The following is a 21009-nucleotide window of genomic DNA, read 5'->3' on the forward strand; positions in this document are numbered from 1 at the left end:
TTCCCAGGAAAAACAGCAGTACTACCAGGAAAACCTTTTTGATCCTATCTTTACTCTTTCCCTTTCATGTATATAAGCATTCAACCTCATTGTCTAAAATTTCCATGATGAATTGAATATTAGGATGCTGAAAACTACCAGGAGTCAGAAACTAATTAATGTTACTGACAATTAGACAAAAAAGCGAAAAATATATTTGTCCACCAAACGTTTCCTTGCACGGAGAGAGAGGGATGAAGATTTAAAAACGTTTAATTCTATTCAACCTGAACTTTACAAAAAAATCAATTAAATTAAATTAACAAAAGCCACAGATTTTAATTAAATCAAAACAATATTTTTAATACATATGAATCCACAAAACTTATTCTTCTCGTGATACTGTTGTTCTGATTTCATAATCTCTGGTTAACATTCTGTAACTTTCAAAGTTAAGCGACAACATACTGAAAGATTATTGTTTTTAAAATGAGCAACATTTTAAAGTTACAACGTGAACTTTACAAAAATGTCAATTAAATTAAATTAACAAAAGCAACAGATTTTAATTAAATCAATGCAATTTTTCCAATACATATTAATCCACAGAACTTGTTCTTCTCGTGACACTGTGGGTCTGATTTCATAATCTCTAATCAACATTGTGTAACTTTCAGAGTCAAGCTATAATATAGTGGGAGACTATTTTTTTTTAAATTAATCAACCTTGTAAAGTTGTAGGAGTTGTAAAACATATACGTACCACAAGTAAATATACAGAAATACCCATTTATTACAAAAAAAATGCAAATGTGAATAAAATTTGGGGTTATATGCTCAAAGAAAAATGTCTTAGCAATTTAATGGAACAAAAAACGGGCAGAAAATTCTTCTGTCGTAAGTTAAGTTAAACGTTTAGCTGTATTTTCGTAAAAGAACTAATGTTCGAAGACGGTAAAGTGGACAGCTACTTCATCTCATGTTCAAATTCAAATATTAATTTGATTGAAGTGATACAACACTTCTAAACACTTATTTTGTTTCTTCTTCTCTTTCTGCACATTTAAATGCTCATATCGATGTGTCAAAATAAAATACTTACTCCAAGTAATATTCGTCATATCGCATTTTATCAATCACAGGAGGACAAAGCCTGAAAAACCTGCTTGAATCGGATACCATTATGCTCACGATTCTAAACTAGAAGAACGCATCGTGTAACAAGTAAGTTTAACGACCTGAAAGGGACTGTTATTAAAGCTCTTAGCATTATAACTTATTTTTCAGAAATTCTAAGCATTAAAACTTGCAATTTAGGCCTCCAAGTAAAAAATCGACCACTGTATGCGTCATCATGAATTTTTTATTGATTTCTTCATCGAACTATTCCCTCTTCTTTTTATATTATTATTTTGACAATTTGGATCGCAACAACTGTTTAATATCCTTCTCGTAACACCACACACATTAATTTACAACACGTCGATTAGTCCAAATATTCTCGAACCAACACATTCGTAATTAATTCGACTAAAATTTAAAACATATATTTCATCAACCCTCGTATATCGAATTTATTATAATATCCACTTTTAAGAGTTTCGAAAATGTTTTCTGATTTCGAAATACAATACCCAATAGAGTATTTCCAGCGTGACTTTCGAATAAAAGTTCCAGAATTTAATTTTCAGCCAGCCGCTAGAAAGTCGGGCGTTCTCATCCCTGCAATTTGATGTAGATTATTTTCCTAAATGGTCCAAGTTCCACCATTTCACAAGGCGGTTATTTTATTGCCACGTCGGATAGTCATGCTTGTTCTAGATTTTCTAATTTCCTACATAATTTAAACGGTTTCTTAGATTGAATTCGCTTCTGTGGAAAGATACTCTAGTTTATTCCACTCCAAAACTTTTTCAATTATCTGTAAACCACAAACAAACACCTATTAATATATACAATCAATTATATAGCATCAGTTTTATTATAATTATTATATTTAATTGAATTAAAATAGGTTCATAACACCACTCAATAATATTTAAATAATATAACATTTTATTAATAAAAAATATATAATAATTCTTGCTAGCAATGTTACCTGTACATTTGGTAGTATTCAGTCTTTTTGGTGTTATACTGTTTGATATAAGAATATCAAATTGAGGGCAGGTTTTCGATGGGTTATGAGAAATGATCTGTAAATATATAACAGGACAATTGAAAAGTCCCCGGCCTGCCACATAGATGACACTACTAGAATTAAATCCACATGTTTTTTAATTAGCCCTAACCGTCAAAAAATGCGTGTTTAAATTTGACAGCTGTCGGATCATTAGTTTATGAATTATAGCATTTTGAGTGAAGCAAATTTTGTTTTGTACAGTTAAAGCAAAAACATGATGATTCGGAGCAATGTTTGAAGATATGTAACAATTGATGAAACATGGCTCCATCATTTCACTCCGAAGTCCAAACGACAGTGGACATTTCCGAGTGGACAGCACACGATGAACCCGCTCCAAAGCGTGGGAAAACGCAACAGTCGGCTGGCAAGGTTATGACGTCTGTATTTTGGGATACGCATGGAATAGTTTTCATATACTACCTTGAAAAAGGAAGGACCACCAACAGCGACTATTACATAGCGTTATTGGACCGTTTGACGGACGAAATCGTCGAAAAACGGTCGCATTTGAGGAAAAAGGAAGTGCTGCTTCACCAAAACAATGCACCGTGTCACGAGTCAGCGAAAACAATGGCAAAAATCCATGAATTGGGCTTCGAATTTCTTCCTCATTGACGAATTATAAGGTGATCGCCGAAACTGAGGCCTATTTTGAAGCAAAGGACAAACCGTACTACAAAAAGAAATTGGAGGGTCGCTACAATCAGTCTATCACCCTTGAAGGGAATTATGTTGAATAAAAAAAAACTAATTTTGCTAAAAAAAGTGTTTTACTATGGTAGGCCAGCGACTTTTCAATTGATCTCTTATTACGCATTTAAATGAAATTATTGATGTAGATTTTTAATGAAAGACTTAGTCTTAAAATTACAGCCGAATCATTCGAAAAATTATTAATTTTATTTGAACCTTCATATCCTCTAAAATAACAGTCATATTATGATTTTGCGTGTAAACAAAAAAACATATATCTTAAGCGTTACAAAAATAACGTCATAATAAGAATTTGCATTACAATTATACACAAAAATAGAAAAAAAACAAATATAACCCGTCACAAAGATGTCACAACATTTTAAATTGAAAATAAAAATAAATCTGTAATCTTCTTACCTCCGGCCCGCTAGTGATTCGGACGCACAAAACATGTTTTATTATAAATATATATGCCAAATACAAAAGAAAGGCCTATAAGAAGGAAGGAATATAACATAGTGATCAATGGACAACTCCACATGCTTAAAAGCCATTGAAATTATTCAAAAAATTAAGGAAATGATGTGTAATATAATTTGAAGTCGGAAGACGTTGGAAAGCGTTTTTATGTCCTATATTTAGTGTTATCTTCAAAAAAAAAGTAATTTTTTCATCACCCTATTCATTAAAGTAACGTAAGCCTTACACAGTATTTATCCGATACGCTGTTTAATCCAGACCTAGCTTCTTATAACTACTACCTGTTTCAATAGATCAATAAATATTTTACGGGAATATGCCACTTTTACTTACTCTATTTTAGGAATAAAAACAAACTTTAGAATTGCATTCATAAAATACCTGAAGTTATGAGTTTAATAAAAGTTTTAATCGAAAAAACGCCATTCACAGTAAAATATTAAAATCATAAGAATATGATGTGGACTTAACTTTAATCTAGGACATATAGTTATTATAAATCAATTAGAACTAAGATCTCATTATGTTCTTATACACATCAGCCAATGCTTTGCCTCCCAATTTATATTAATTAAAACAAAATAAAAAAATTATAAATAATTTGTATAAAGTCAGCATCAATGTTATAATAGTAGTTAGAGTTATAATACTCCTTGCTACGGTCGAATCTTCATACCTCTACACTTCCTGGGGCCACTAATTATGTCGTTGCAAGAGCCTTCAATAATATTCAGACCCACAAAGGCACATTCTGCAGCGGCTTCACTTGGGGAAGAGTATAGTAACATTGTCTACTTTATGGAAATTCCATCAACCCTCTTCGTCGGTTGTTTTTAGACAACTTAAACTCTATGTATCCTATTAGTATATGAAGGGGTGATCTGCATCCCTCAAGGAGGTATTCCTGTGTTTTCTGAGAATACTTCCCAGATTAACATTTTCCTGAAACTGAAATAACTGTATTAAATTACGATTATATCCAACAATAGATCCAATACCAAGAACTGTCTTGGTCAACGTTATATTATTCTTTTTGAGAGATATTAATCACAGTACCCATATTAATATTCACTGCACTGCAATACGCTGAAGCAATACGCTGATCAGAGACACAATTTGTTTCTGAGTCGATTGGAATATATCAATATATGCAAAATTAATTATTACAGTTAATGTTAAAAGAGTGTGGCAGACAATTATTAAATTGAATTTTGTAGTCATATTCGGTTACATCTTAGGACCCATCAGACAGCAATTTACAAACTGCAATTGGCAATAAAGTTGACGCCGTGATGACGTGAGTTCATAACTATTTTAGACCGACTACACATGGAAACATTGGTCAATGACCAAAGACGTAAATTTGGCCTTGTGAGCAAGAAATTATATTTCAAAAAGTTTTTTACGCTATATACTCAGAAGATATTTGGATTACATGCCTTATCATTACAAGTCTTATTAGAATACGCCACAAAGAGAGTTCATTGAATTCATTGATTGTTAGATTTTGACAAATTGATACCGATTTTTTGAGCGAAGTCATTCTAACCTGGTTAAGTTGAGACTTAGCGTGATGAACGAGTTCTGTATGTCTAAATTGGATGGATTACAAACCGGGAAACTTAACTGAAACAACAAACTTCCACTAGCTTTGATGATCAAAATTACTCCACTAGATCAGGTAGCAGTCGATTCTATTTGGCTGGTGTATCATTCCATACACAACACTAATCTAGCTATTTCATGATACAATCTTCGGCATCCGGCGTGGATAAGGCGACAAAACGGTCCCGGCATGTTGTAAATATCATGTTTCTATTTATTTTGAATTACTATCATAACATTTTGAGGCAAACTAGATTTGTAAATTTCTTAAGAATCCTATCAGGAATTAAACGAGAGTTGCTATCGTTTCGCAAGCAGCAGATATTTCATTCGGACGTGCCTTAGTGATGAACCTCGTGTTCCAGATTCTCTAATTTGATAGTTAATTACCGCGTTTCCCGGAATTAAATTCAGCTTCGTGACGTGATTTTCCATTTATCCACTATATTTCAACATGAGCGAGATTTTAGGATTTCAAGGCAGCTGCTGCATAGCGTTCTTTTAATTTTTTATATCCAAATTCTTGTTTCTATTTATTGATACTCGTTTTCAAGATTTACTTAATTTAAGGAGGAATCAGCTGCAAATTATATACCTGCTAGATGTTACAAATGACAAAAATACATTGAGAAATAATTTGACACATTTCTTAAAACTCAAACTCGGCACCATAGTAATATACGTACTTTTTAATGTCGTCGTAATATGTCAAATTCGTAGACGTTGGACTACTTAGAGCTTTTTGGAAACCATTATAGAGGCCGAAAATGTTTCTATATATATATATATATATATATATATATATATATATATATATATATATATATATATATATATATATATATATATGTATATATATATATATATATGTATATATATATATATATATGTAATTTTAAGTTCGAAGCAAAAATGTATAAGTATCGTCATTATAAGTATATAAGTTGGTCATTCGCCAATCGGTAGGCTTAATGCAGATAAACAGTAGGTCCAGTCCAGATAAACCCTCATTGGTAAAAAGGAGACTTTAAATTATAAAAAAAATATAAGTATTAAAGTTATACCTAATAAGATGTATACGTAATAAGATGCTTATTGATGCAATGTTAAACAACCCAACCTAACTGCTAAATTCGATGTTTTTGATGCTTCTCTAAATGAAACAGCAATTTCGCATTTAGTATTAGTTTGTATAGAGACGCTAATCATAGAACGCTCAAAACTAAATTTTCGGCATTCAATGGATTTTTTTTTGATTTGATGAAATCTGCTTCCGAAACATATGAAACACTTTTAAGAACGTAAGGTAGTGCTGATTCGTCATATCCCAATTGTCGGTTTTAGTTTGGACGATTTAGAAGTAGTGATATTAATATCAATGGACTGAGTTATTGGACAAAAGTAACTTTCAGACAGATGAGCAGTTGTACAATAAACTATGGCCAGCTATTTGCATGCAATGAGAAAAAACTATCAAAATGGCTGTCCCAACTGTTAATGAAATGCCACTTAGAACCATTTCAACATCGCTGTTTCATTGCCCGCCAGGCAAAAAAGAAGAGTTTTCTATTCTAGTACAGAAATTTCAAACGCAAAAAGTCACAAAACCAGAAGAACCATCCACATCGACGCGCAAGAAGAATATTGATATTTATCTATAACATCCTGCTAGACTATTATCAGAACGGTGTATTGATGAAGAAGATGATAAAGTTTGATGAACTGCAATCATTGCTCATTATCATATTACGGTGAACATTGCAATGCCACATTAATTAATTATGAAGTATTGACTGAATAAATACTTTCCGCTGTCATAAGAGAATTATTATTTAACATTTCAATTTCATTTTCATTTCTTTCGCACTTTTATAGTATACAAACATGCCCGCAATATATAAACTCAAATTTTTATATGAATTTACTGAAATGTTATCTCTATTTCAGGTAACGGCGCTATTGGGAGAATTTTCCTGCTTTAAAGCTCAATATACAGTAATCGGAATCGTAAAATCAGAAGGTAAAATATAGTATTTTTGTATATATAAGATACAACACATAGTAAAAATATTATTATCATACATTTTTAGAATAAGAGTTGCCGTATACACTCTCTTGGGATAAAAACAACTTTAGAATGTCTGAAAATTTCAAAATTAATTAGTTACTACAGAAACAGCATTGGCGTATATTAAAATTAATTACAGGATAAGTAACACTATAAACGTAAACTAGACTTGGCTGCAAATGAGACAAGAGAAATATAAAATGTATTTATGTAAAAAATAGATTTTAATAATACCTAAGGATGTAAAGGACTTATATGGGATAGTTTTCATCGTAAACATTACTTCTCGAGCAATTTTTGCAGTTATAATTTTAATTTTCAAGAATTTTCCATACTTTTCGGTCTCCAGCATAGGACGCAGTCATTAAAAAAAATAGTGAAAAACGTTATCGAAGCCCATTTTAAATTGCAAGTTTCGGGGTGAAACTATATTAATACCACGAACCTATTAATACCTATTATACCCAGAGATATGCCCATTCAATTTAAGCATATTCAATTTCCGATTAGATTGACATTTGCAATGTGTATTAATATTTTACAAGACCAAACAATGTCTGTTTGCGGCTTAGATTTGAGCACATCATGTTTTTCACACGGACAATTATACGTTGCATGCTCTCGAGTGGGTAAACCATCAGGTTTGTTTGTATTAGCTAAAGATAGGCTAGGGGATAAAAACTCCATTAGATTTTCTGAAAATTTTAAAATTAATTACTTACTACAGAAACAGCATTGGCGTATATTTAAAATAATTTCACGAAAAGTAACACTATAAACGTAAACTAGACTTGGCTGCAAATGAGACAAGAGAAATATAAAATGTATTTATATAAAAAATAGATTTTTAATAATACCCAAGGATGTAACAGCGTCCTATTACATCCGCAACTTGAGCAATTTTTGCAGTTATAATTTTAATTTTCAAGAATTTTCCATACTTTTCGGTCTCCAGCATAGGACGCAGTCATTAAAAAAAATAGTGAAAAACGTTATCGAAGCCCATTTTAAATTGCAAGTTTCGGGGTGAAACTATATTAATACCACGAACCTATTAATACCTATTATACCCAGAGATATGCCCATTCAATTTAAGCATATTCAATTTCCGATTAGATTGACATTTGCAATGTGTATTAATATTTTACAAGACCAAACAATGTCTGTTTGCGGCTTAGATTTGAGCACATCATGTTTTTCACACGGACAATTATACGTTGCATGCTCTCGAGTGCGTAAACCATCAGGTTTGTTTGTATTAGCTAAAGATGGGCTAACAACAAATATTTTTCATGCTGTAGCATTAAGAGATTAATATTATGTAATGAATTAATGATTAAATAATTTATACTTAAAATAAATTAAAATAAATGTAAAAAAATTAATGTTGGGTGTTTTGTTATTTTTATATTCCATCATCGTTTACAGCGGTCCATGCCTTTTTCACTCATATACCACATATTCCACTTCCAATAAGTTTTTTTCTGCACTAGAAATTCTGTAGAATATATTTACATGGCAAAACAACGTTTGCCGGGTCAGCTAGTAATCTATAAAGTTATGGTAGCTGTACAACACAATATCTCGATTCCATTAAAACAGCAATGTAATATAACCAGTGTGTATTTTTTGCTGTTTACCAATCATTACTTAAGTTAAAAAAAACTCCCAGGGATATTCTTCTGTTGTGTTGATCTTTCCTGATGCAGCTCCTTCTACAATTTTAATATCATGCTATGCAATTGAACCAAACTTGCGATACTTGAAATCCTCTTGAAAGTCCATCACCAGATTTATTTCCTCTTCTGGGTACTATATTAATCCATATTGATGACGCAGTCCCAGTTTTCAGTTGTAAGTTCACTAACAGTTTTTACGGATAGTGATATTAACGCTACCAGATTCCTTGTTTCTTCCGATTTAACAGGTCAGTTGAAAAATCCCCGGCCTGACACATAGGTGGCGATAGTAGAATTAAATCCAAATGTTTTTTAGTTAGCTCTAACCCTCAAAAGATGCTGTCGGATCATTAGTTTGTGAATTATAGCATTTTGAGTGAAACAGCTTTTGTTATTGTGAAAAAAATGGATAAAAAGGAATTTCACGTGTTGATAAAATATTGCTTTATGAAGGGAAAAAATACAGTTGAACCAAAAACTTGGCTTAATGCCGAGTTTCCGGACACTGCCCCAGGAAAATCAATCATCAAGGATAAATATTGTAAGTTTAGACTTGGTGAAATGAGGACAGAAGACGGTGAAAATGGACGCCCAAAAGGTTAGCTTCCTCATCAACCGTATTTTCCAGACTTGCCTGTTTTCAGATCTCAAAAGAATGCTCGCTGGGAAGAAATTTTCGACGAATGAAGAGGTGATCACTGAAACTGAGGCCTATTTTGAAGCAAAGGGTAAATCGTACTACAAAAATGGTATAGAAAAGTTGGAGGGTCACCCTTGAAGGGAATTATGTTGAATAAAAAAACTAATTTTGCCATTTGTTTTACTATGGTAGACCGTGGACTTTTCAATTGACCCGTTATTTATATATATAACTATTAATATTACACCAATTTTAATGACAAAGCGCAATTTCAATAATTCAGTGTTTTGATTAAACATTGTTTTTTGTCACTCACCGTATAGACCAGATGGGCTCCCTAGTGATTACTGGCTGTTTGCAAACTTCAAAAAAATGCTACACTTTGAATAATTTCGGACAAATTCCTTTATCGTTTTCAAACATTGCAATAACCACTTTTCTTAAGTACTCGGTTCAGGCATTGATTATTCTATCATTTGATTTGATGATTTTATTTCTATAAAATTTTACTGTTATCAAAAATTAAAGGTGTATTATTTAAATTGGCATTCCAAATCAGTTGGTTGTTGTTTGAAAGATTAAAAGTCCCGTTCATATAAATTCAATTCAGTAATTTGAGAACTTCCGGGCGAATTAAATTGTCAATCGGGAAGTTCTAACAACTTTGGATAGTCACGATTTCCTCGAGAATAATTATCGAATTAATGCAGTTCATTTTCTTCATAATGGTGACGGAAATGCTTGCTAAAAATAAATTAGTTTATTTTCGGAATCTTCCATTTAACTTTTCTCCCTGCAGAAGTATCCGCAACTTATAATTAATACAAAGATTAATTTATAGTCAATTTGTTGTGGCTCCAGGCTGATATAACAAATTTATCAAATATTTCAGCGACATAATTTGGTTCATAGTTCATTAATCACATTACGTATGGTATTTAATTTTAAGAGATTTTTTTATTAATTAGCCTTTATAATTCTTCATTTTACCAATTAAGTATTATCTGGACAAATCAACATATATTCCGAAGTGATCAAAATTATGCATTTAGTATTAATTTTTATAGAGACGCTAATCATAGAACGCTCAAAACTAAATTTTCGACAATCAATGGATTTGTTTTTGATTTGATGAAATCTGCTTCCGAAACATATGAAACACTTTTAAGAACGTAAGGTAGTGCTGATTCGTCATATCCCAATTGTCGGTTTTAGTTTGGACGATTTAGAAGTAGTGATATTGATATCAATGGACTGAGTTATTGGACAAAAGTAACTTTCAGACAGATGAGCAGTTGTACAATAAACTGTGGCCAGCTATTTGCATGCAATGAGAAAAAACTATCAAAATTGCTATCCCAGGAACCGATAATCAAATACCACTTAGAACCATTTCAACATCGCTGTTTCATTGCCTGCCAGGCAAAAAAGAAAAGTTTTCTATTCTACTACAGAAATTTCAAGCGCAAAAAGTCACAAAACCAGTCCAGAAGCACCATCCGCATCGATACGCAAGAAGAATATTGATATTTATCTATAAAATCTTGCTAGACTATTATCAGCAAGGTGTATTGATGAAGAAGATAATGAAGTTTGATGAACTGCAATCATTGCTCATTATCATATTACGGTGAACATTGCAATGCCACATTAATTAATTATGAAGTAATTTAATGAATAAATACTTTCCGCTATCACAAGATAATTATTATTTAATATTTCAAGTTCATTTTCATTTCTTTCGCACTTTCATAGTATACAAACATGCCCGCAATATATAAACTCAAATTTTTATATGAATTTACTGAAATGTTATTTCTATTTCAGGTAACGGCGCTATTGGGAGAATTTTCCTGATTTAAAGATCAATATACAGTAATCGGAATCGTAAAATCAGAAGGTCGATTAAAATCGAATTAATGCAGTTCATTTTCAACATAATGGTGACGGAAATGCTTGCTAAAAATAAATTAGTTCTTCATTTTACCAATTAAGTTTTATCTGGACAAATCAACATATATTCCGAAGTGATCAAAATTATGCTCTCTTGATGTATTTTATAATCTTTCTTATAAACAATAACATTTAGCATATCAGAAATAAAAGAGATTTTCACTAATCGAATAAAAAATGTAATAATCGTTGAAAGAAATATTCATAAATTATATTTGTCATGACTGGGAACTATTGATATATTACTTTTCAATCTATCCTCAATAAATAACTAAAATATACTCATCTAACAGTCTTTTAAAACAATTCTTATAGAGTAATTAAAAACTATTTTTTGCTATTCCAAATGAAATTATTTGCAAATTTGCATTCGTATACAAAATACTGTCTCATTCTAGTATGAAGTATGACATTCTTAATTTATATGTCGTGCTCTGCCCCTCATGACGTTATTTTCAACCTCAATATCATCAATAAGATTCCCTTTTAGATATTTCTTCACTTAAGTACGGGTTAATAACAGGTCAGTTGAATAGTCCCCGACCTGACACATAGATGATGCTCTAGAATTAAATCCATTTGTTTTTTCGTAAGCCCTAGCCCTCAAAAGATGCGCATATAAAATTTACAGCTGTCAGATCATTAGTTTGTGAATTATAGCATTTTGAGTGAGCAAAAAGCGTAATAAATCCGAGTTTTTGCGTCGATATTTGACAGTGGATGAAACATGACTCCATCATTTCACTCCGAAGTCCAATCGACAGTCATCCGTCAAGCGTGGGAAAACGCAACAGTCGGCTGGCAAGTTTATGGCATCTGTATTTTGGGACGCGCATGGAATACTTTTCATTAACTACCTTGTCAAAGGAAAGACCATCAACAGCAACTATTACTTACCGTTATTGGACCGTTTGAAGGACGAAATCGCCGAAAACGACCTCATTTGAAGAAAAAGAAAGTGCTGCTTCACCAAGACAATGCACCGTGTCCTAAGCCAGTGAAAGCGATGGCAGAAATCCATGAATTCGGCTTCGAATTGCTTCCTCGTCCACCATATTCTCCGGATCTGTCCCCCAGCGACTATTTCCTGTTCTCAGATCTCAAAAGAATTCTCGCTGGAGAGAAGTTTTCGTAGAATGAAGAGATGATCGCCGACACTGAGACCTATTTTGAAGCAAAGGACAAATCGTACTACAAAAATGGCATCGAAAAGTTGGAGGGTCGCTATAATCAGTGTATCACCCTTGAAAGGAATTATGTTGAATTAAAAAAAAACTAATTTTGCCAAAAATGTGTTATATTATGGTAGGCCGGGGACTTTTCAATTGACCCGTTCATAGCTAAGAGGAGCATAGACCCAATAAACAGAACTACTATCAAAAAGACAATAATCATCACGACCTCCTTTAGATTTTGGCCGATTTTGAGGTGGTGTAACCGTGAAGTGAGACCTGCTGGAGGAAATTAACAAGCTTTAGAGACTCATGAAAGACTTCTTTTCTTCTCTAGATGTCTATATAAGATACACATATAAGCAAAGCTCCACAGATATCTGACTCAACAGTGCTTCTTTACTCATTACGTCATCATAATTCAAACCGAGTGACTGTAAGAATTTATGACCTCCTCCCATATTTTAACTCTTAAATTGTTTTTGGAATCTTGAAATTTGATTTTATTATATACTATTAAGTATTATTGTTTTTGTTCATTATTTTACTATTTATTATGTCAGTTTAATTAATACTTTTACCCCTTTAAACAATACATTTTTACCTATTATTTGTTTGGAAATTTTAATATACAAACCATTTAGTTTTTGATTACATTTCTTACTGTACTGTAGTCTCCAAGAAATGCTAAATTTTAAAATCTCCTTTACTTTAACTAACTTTACCTAAATCAACCAAAGTGAACCTAGAAACTGACGCCATCTGGCTATATCACTGATCTGAACAGAATCCATCTAAAAGAGACATTTTCTAGGATATCCAGTAATGTCAGTGCTCTTGATTGATCCCCCTTAAACAAATATCTTCAACCTGAAACTCACACGCGTTCACTATTAAACTATTAACTACAAAACCATCATCACATAGTATCCAAACTGAGCTAAGCTGAGCAACGTAGGAAATATCAACAAACAATAAATATTAGCGACTCTGTCTTTTTTAACCAAATTCGAAAACGGAGGAGGTTCTATATTCGGCTGTATATATTTTTAAGTATGTTCGACGATTTTTCCATCAATTGTAGGCCAATTTTTGAACAATACAAAAATAATAATATAATTTTGTGAAATATACAAAAAATTAAATTACCAACAACAGTATTAGTAAAATAATATTGTAAATAGATAAATAGGTTTAGGTATGTAAATTATGTGTATATAAAATGAGTGTAGTAAATAGGTTTAATAAGGCTTTTTTTATTTTCATTTAGTTATGACAATGATTGATATGTACATATTTTATTCTATAATATTTTTTTTTTGTATTTAAAATCTAAGTTTGATTATTTTTTAATTTTTAGTGAATTCCTTATTTATTTTCGTCGGTTCCATTTTTTGTTAAAATTATTTTTTAGTAATAAGTAGCTTCACATTGCTGTGGCCACAAAAACGTTACTTAATATTAAAACCGTTAATTAATAAATGAACAACTTAAGCAGATAAAAAATAAATTTATTGCGGAGTAATAGTTATATTTATAATAGAAATAACATGTGGCGATATAATTAGTTACAGTCTAATTATACAACATAATTATACAATATTCTCACAGATACGTAAACGCAATACTCAAAGAAAATTTTTACAACAAAAACTGAATTATCACTATGGAATAAGTCACTACTGTGGATGTTATACAACCCATTATACTCCAATTGATAGTAAACATGCTTCCGACGCACAATCCTATATTTCTCGATTTATTTTGATCCAACAGGTATGTTAGTTGTTTTTCAATAACATACTGATAATCCGTTTTGAAACAGACCGGTAGTTTATTTAAAAGATAATAGCAGTTTCTTGTTATGCCATCTACTTCTTCATGAATCTTTTCCCCAACGCATGCGGCAATACCAGCTGTAAGCTGAAATATTTTCAACATCAATCTATGATTATAATTGGTGATATTAATAATACTTACCATGGAGGAAACAATAAATAAACTATATACAATACGAACAAATATTTTTGGGTCAACCCCATTAACGCTTTTTTCTTTTGTTCCAAATTCTATCAGGATGGTACAGCAGAATAATACGGCAGATTTAATCGAGAGTATAATCAAGCAGTACATCAGCTTGAAGCACTTATTGTACTTATCCAATAAGTCACAGAGATCGTTGTGATTTTTCGTTATGCTCTTCAAATTTTCCGCGTACGCTGAATAAGTCGCTATATAAAACTTTTCATTTTTATCGCTTATGTTAGCAGCTACGTTTACATCAGAACATTTAACTAGCAATTTGTTTATTTCATGTAGTTTTTCTCGTATTTTTTGGGGAATGCAAAGTACTGCGAACACAATCAAATTGAAGAGATAAAATTCCAGGTCTGTGGCGACCAGCGGTCGATACACGTCCATTCCAATACGAGTAGAATACATATAGAAATTAATTAAAATCGGTACAAGATCCGAAATCGATAAAAGTAATATACATTTTCTAAACCACGTGTCATGACGGGTTTCTTCCAGTTTCTTGTTTGTTAAATACAAGGTTATGTCACGTAACAAATGATTCATCGACAGTTTCATGAGGCCATATATATTCGTAAAAACCAGCAAAATATTCACTACGCAATCGGTAATTTTCACTACGGCATTATCGTACTTTTGAGCCTGATACAACCAAGAAAACTTCCCGTAAGTCGAGTACACGAAACCCGCCACGTGAACTAAAATCAACGCCGTTTGAAGCACCAAAGAAAATGCCCTCTTTTTCTGTAATAACACTACGCACTTCAAAATGATCGGATCTGAACGGTCGTATGTCTTCTGATTAACGACACTCTGCAATGGACATTCTGGCAACCGAATGTTATCAGCCATTTTACGACGCAACGATAACAAGAATGAAAGATACCTTGACTTTCGGGTCAATTTGTTAAGTGGTCATCTGTTTGCATGTTTTAATTACATAATTTGACTATTAGATATGAAATTAGTAGCGGCAAGGTGAGAAATGAATATACAAACAACGAAATGAGTCCCGGCGGTATTAAAATGTTACCAATAACGGGTCTAATGGTATTAACTCATAACGCAAATGTATTCAACATTTGCTAGAGTAAATGGATTAATTAATTTAGTACCTTAAATATAGACATAAATTATAGACAATAAAGTAGGAAGTATTTATTATCATTATCAACTACGATATTGTCGACCTCCATATATAAAAAATTAATCAAATACGTTAAACATGCAGTTTGTTTTAGTTAAATTATCTTTATCATTATTTTTTGAAATGCGGAAATATATTTCACTTATTACCCTTAATGATTTAAGAATCTACCCAGTGGGCAATAAGAATATCTTATGATCATTATTAACAGGTCAATTTAAAAGTTCACGGCCTGACACATGGATGGCGCTACTAGAATTAAATCTATATGTTTTTTAGTTAGCACTAACCCTCAAAAGATGCGTACATAAATTTGGCAGCTGTCCGATCATTAGTTTGTGATTATAGCATTTTGGTGAAGCAACTGTTGTTATTGTGAAAAAAATGGATAAAAAGGAATTTCGCGTGTTGATAAAATATTGATTTTTGGATGGAAAAAATACAATTGAAGAAAAAACTTGACTTGATGCCCAGTTTCCAGACACTGCCCCAGGAAAATCAGCCATCAAGGATTGGTATGCTAAGTTTAGACGTGGTGAAATGAGCGGCGAAGACGGTGAACGCAGTGGACGCCCAAAAGAGGTTACCGACGAAAATATTAAAAAATCAATAAAATTATTTTGAATGACCGTAAATTGATACTGAATGAAATAGCAGACACTTTAAAAATATCAACTGAACGTGTATATCATATAATTTACGAATATTTGGGTATGAGAAAGATATGTGCAAAGTGGGTGCCGCGTGAGTTCACTTTTGACCTAAAACAACGATGAGTTGATGATTCGGAATAGTGTTTGAAGATGATAATGCGTAATAAACCCGAGTTTTGCGTCGATATGTGACAATGGACGAAACATGGCCCCACTAATTCACTCCGAAGCCCAATCCACGGTCATCCGAGTGGACTGCACACGATGAACCCACTGCAAAGCGAGGGAAAACGCAACAGTCGCCTGGCAAGGTCATGGCGTCTGTATTTTGGGATGCGCATGGAATAATATTTATTGACTACCTTCAAAAAGGAAGGACTATCAACAACGACCATTACAAAGCGTTATTGGACCGTTTGAAGGATGAAATCGCCAAAAAACGGCCGCATTTGAAGAAAAAGAAATTGCTGCTTCACCAAGACAATGCACTATGTCACAAGTCAGTGAAAACGATGGCAAAAATCCATCCATCTACCGCATCTCCAGATCTGGCCCCCAGCGACTATTTCCTGTACTCAGGTCTCAAAAGAATGCTCGCTGGGAAGAAATTGTCGTCGAATGAATAGGTGATTGACGAAACTGAGGCCTATTTTGAGGCAAAGAACAAATCGTACTTCAAAAATGGTATCGAAAAGTTGGAGGGTCGCTATAATCAGTGTATCATCCTTGAAGGGAATTGCATTGAACAAAAAAAACTAATTTTGCCACAAAAATGTGTTTACTATGGTAGTATGGTAGGTACGTAACTTAACATTTTAAAGTAATGCAAATAGTATTTCACACTTTTCTAACCTCAAAGTTTGGTCAAAAATTAATTCTCATGATATTTTTCAGTTTCAAATAACGATATTTGTTAATCTAGACATGTTTTGACATAATTCAAGTCAATATAAAAACAACAAATCTATATAACCTGAACTTATTTTTCTAATTTATTAACTGATTTTGGTGATAATTACGAGTATAACTAGATACATTTACTTAGATCATCCAACAGCCCTCTTCCACGACTAATCGATAATCCTGCTATTTATAATCTAAATCAGGTATATATAAATCATCTCCATGTATCAGAACTGTTTGTCGAACATATTGATGGGATTAGTTTTGTAAACGTGATTTTGTGCACTAACAATAGAAAGTAATTGAACTAATATAACAACTCCTAACAGTAACAGTATATACGAGTGCTATACTGGAACTATATAGTTTCTCGACTAATAACGTTTACAGAATGATCAGTATTACTCAACCATGGTGAATAAAATATTAAAATATTAAATAAATTAATATTAATTTTAATAAAAAAAAATTAAATAAAAATATTAAAATATATGGAAGTACAAACTGATTTATATTATTGATGGCAAAAATATTTTAATTATTGTTTAAATATTTTGTATAATCAATTTTGTTCAATAAATTAATAAAAATTCGCTCTTTTTGTTAGATGCTGCATTGATAACATATATTTTCAAAAAGCGTTGAGAAATATTGGTACTAAGTGTATTGTTCAAAGTGTTTTCCATCATTTTCCCATAGTATTTACCGTATATCTGATAAAATAGCGCTACTGTGTCGAAAGAACAATAATAGTTTGGCTATTCAAGCATCAACACATCTTGCAAATATCTAAACAGGTGGTAGCCAGAAGATGCTATGTCTGGTGAGTCCGTTGAGTGCAGCAGAACTTTTGCGTCTTGTAACATGACGCAAGGTACTTATTATGCGTATTGGCGCTATTGCTGGTCTTCTTTGCAACAATGCGTCATTGAACTTATTGAACTGATACCAGTAAATATCGGTAATAATATTAGCAACTGGTAATATACTACACCTTACCACTTACATACAACCTAATAAATGTTTTTGAAACACTTGACTTTCATCGCATTTAATCTTACGAAATTGTTAATTGCTTATACAATTTATGCAATTAATTAATAATACAACTATAAGTCATTATCTGTATTACCATACATAATACATAAATATATACCGGGATTTTCGAGAAGATTTGTAACATTTACAATGAACAAATCTCAATTTTTAAATGAACTTGAAACACTATTTTAGAATGAATTTACTGCAAAACTGTCTCTAAAGGATGTTTCTACTTTATAATTTCTGAAAGCGCACTTCTATTGTCGACATTAAAAGACAAATAACTTCCAATAGTTTTCATTGTCAACCTGTCTGCTTCGTTCGAATTCGTTCGTAATCTTCGAGAAAATCCTTTTGCGCAAAACTTTTAAAACTTTCCTATAGATAAATTAATTTTCGTCAAGTTTGTTAGTAAACGCTTAAACTGTTTGGACAGGCTCTCGTCATTTATTTCCGTTTAAACTACTGAAAATTTAACTGCAAAAACTGCTTTCATAGTGAAGTTTTAACAATGAATTAGCACACAATTTTACAACATTTTACTAGTATTTATCAGTTCAAGTATTATGCATTCAGACACTATATATCAAAAATCAACAATTATAAATATAATATTATATGAGCCGGCTTGGTCGGCATAATGGTAAAGGCGAGAGAACGATCTACCTTCTGTTGCGAAAGTAGCGGGTTCAAATCCTGCCTGGGCATGCCCGTAAATTTATGTTTAATATTTTGAATTTAATATATGTGATCGTCGTAGCCAAGAGTGTAAAATCCGACAAGGAAAACGATCCCATTCACGCCAGTAACCAGGCTGGGTAAGACCGGATGTCTTCTGGGATGATTTTTAAGTTGATCACTCGTCAGTCGGTAAGCTTAATGCCAAGGATCATGGTTCGAAACAAACGTTAAACTTTAGGTTCAGTCCAGATAAACCCTTATTAGTAAAAAGAACAGTTTAAAATATTTTAAATATATATATATATATATATATATATATATATATATATATATATATATATATATATATATATATATATATATATATATATATATATATATAACAAATAAATAACAAACAAATAAAATATGTGTTATTCCCGACATTGGATTTTTTGTTTAATGTTTAAATTATATCCATCTTCTCCTCTCCAAACTACCAATAAATATTTCAAAGTTACACCATGACATTTTATCTGATTGAAATAATCGATAATATGATTATTAATACAATTGTAATAATATTAATATCACCAGTTCCCAGACTATTACTTTCTATATAAAAATAATATCAATGGGTAATTAAAAAAAATACTCATAACATACAGTTTATATTAAAACAAATATAACTCGCTTAATCTCTAACTCTCACAACTTTTTATTAAAATATAAGGTGAAAGTCATATTTTATAAACCCGACGTTATTTTTACAATTCAGTGAGAACATGGAAAGTCTTAATTATATATACTAATTTATATATTCTAATTTGTTTACTAGCGTTGCGGTTTCTGAATTTAGGACCATAAACAACGAAAACTTTTTCATTTAGGATAACGTACCGAAAATTTAATTATAAATATAAAGCGTTCCCATCAGACTCACAATATGTAGTTGTCCATTTTCGTTTAAATAGTACTCGTGCTTAATATAAATATTTTACCCAATAATTATAATTTAACTTAACTTTTATACAGATTATTAAAAACAAATCTTCGTCTTAAGCCACTAAACAACAAAAAAGTGTTATTTTTACAGTTATTTTTGGAAAGACTTGAAAATATTACTATGATATAGGGATACCGAAAAAATATCGATATATACTTATATCCGATAATTTTGACCCATATCCTTATAGCTTTATATCGATATTTTTGTTACCGATACAATATCTTTTCAAAAAAATTATATATTTCCCAAACTTGGTACTTAATTTTAATGGTTTAATGTGTATTGATACTGTGAAAGTTTATTAAAAATATTAATATATATTGCAAAAAAATAACATTTTTTCAAATATCGACATTTTTCTCGGCGGTTGACATGCCTACTGTGTACAAATTTGTTTTTGGCTTCCTGCGCCAGCAATATAAGTACCATGGAGGTAAGATTCTAGAATCTATGAGCTGAATAAAGCATTTTTTATCAAATTTCTATGTTATTACACTTATATCAGTGACAAAAAAAACCGAAGCATCGCCATTTTATTTTTTAAAATATATATATATATATATAGGTATAAATAAATATATATATATATATATATATATATATATATAGAAATAAATAGATATATAGAAAAAAGCTACCACTAGAGAAATTCCTTTTAAGAGCATTAAAACCTTAACCGTATTAAGCTTATTCAAATTTTTACATAGATTAGTAGTTAAAAGTTTTAATGTAGAACAATTATTTTTTTTATAAAACTGATATAAAATATAGTAAAGTATTTTTACATTATTTACATATAACACAACACGTTCCTTGATCAGATAAGTTCAAGCAATTAGACAATTATACCCATAATAATTAAATAATTGAAATGAGTATACAATACTGAACGTAAAGACGTATTCAAAACTTTAAGAACCAATTTGCGTTAAAGGAAATAGAAAATTAAATTATTCCATTAATACAGTATAGTATGTATTTTAATATAATGCAAATGAAGTAAATGAGTTTAAAATTATCTTTCCTATGAAGTAAACTTTGATAATAGTTTTAGTATGTTCCCTAGAAATTAGATTTATTCACATTCTCCTAGTGTAACTCTGCT

General features: G+C 31.4%; 2 protein-coding genes across 6 annotated transcripts in view; one reads left to right on the top strand and one right to left on the bottom strand.

Moving 5' to 3' along the window:
* LOC143195855 (uncharacterized) overlaps positions 1–21009 on the top strand; it is a 192023-nt gene that overhangs the window by 120794 nt on the left and 50220 nt on the right. Inside the window, exon 1 of one of the 5 annotated variants that reach the window (XM_076403334.1) lies at positions 6917–6965. The exons of 3 other annotated variants lie outside the window; for them this stretch is intronic. The gene's annotated coding sequence lies outside the window, so the exon portion shown is untranslated. Of the gene's footprint in view, positions 1–6916; positions 6966–11154; positions 11233–21009 lie in introns of those variants that run through there. One more of the 5 variants, XM_076403332.1, reaches the window with a different exon arrangement.
* On the bottom strand, positions 13957–15384 carry LOC143195202 (uncharacterized). Its single transcript, XM_076402169.1, has 2 exons — positions 14438–15384; positions 13957–14380 (listed from the first exon to the last, which is right to left on the bottom strand). The coding sequence occupies exons 1-2, from the start codon at positions 15341–15343 to the stop codon at positions 14099–14101; spliced, it is 1188 nt and encodes a 395-aa protein (XP_076258284.1). The 5' UTR covers positions 15344–15384; the 3' UTR covers positions 13957–14098.

The sequence above is a fragment of the Rhynchophorus ferrugineus genome, unplaced genomic scaffold, assembly GCF_030347505.1.
Source record: "Rhynchophorus ferrugineus isolate W39M unplaced genomic scaffold, kcgeb_rfMv2 rfM4, whole genome shotgun sequence".
Taxonomy (NCBI): domain Eukaryota; kingdom Metazoa; phylum Arthropoda; class Insecta; order Coleoptera; family Curculionidae; genus Rhynchophorus; species Rhynchophorus ferrugineus.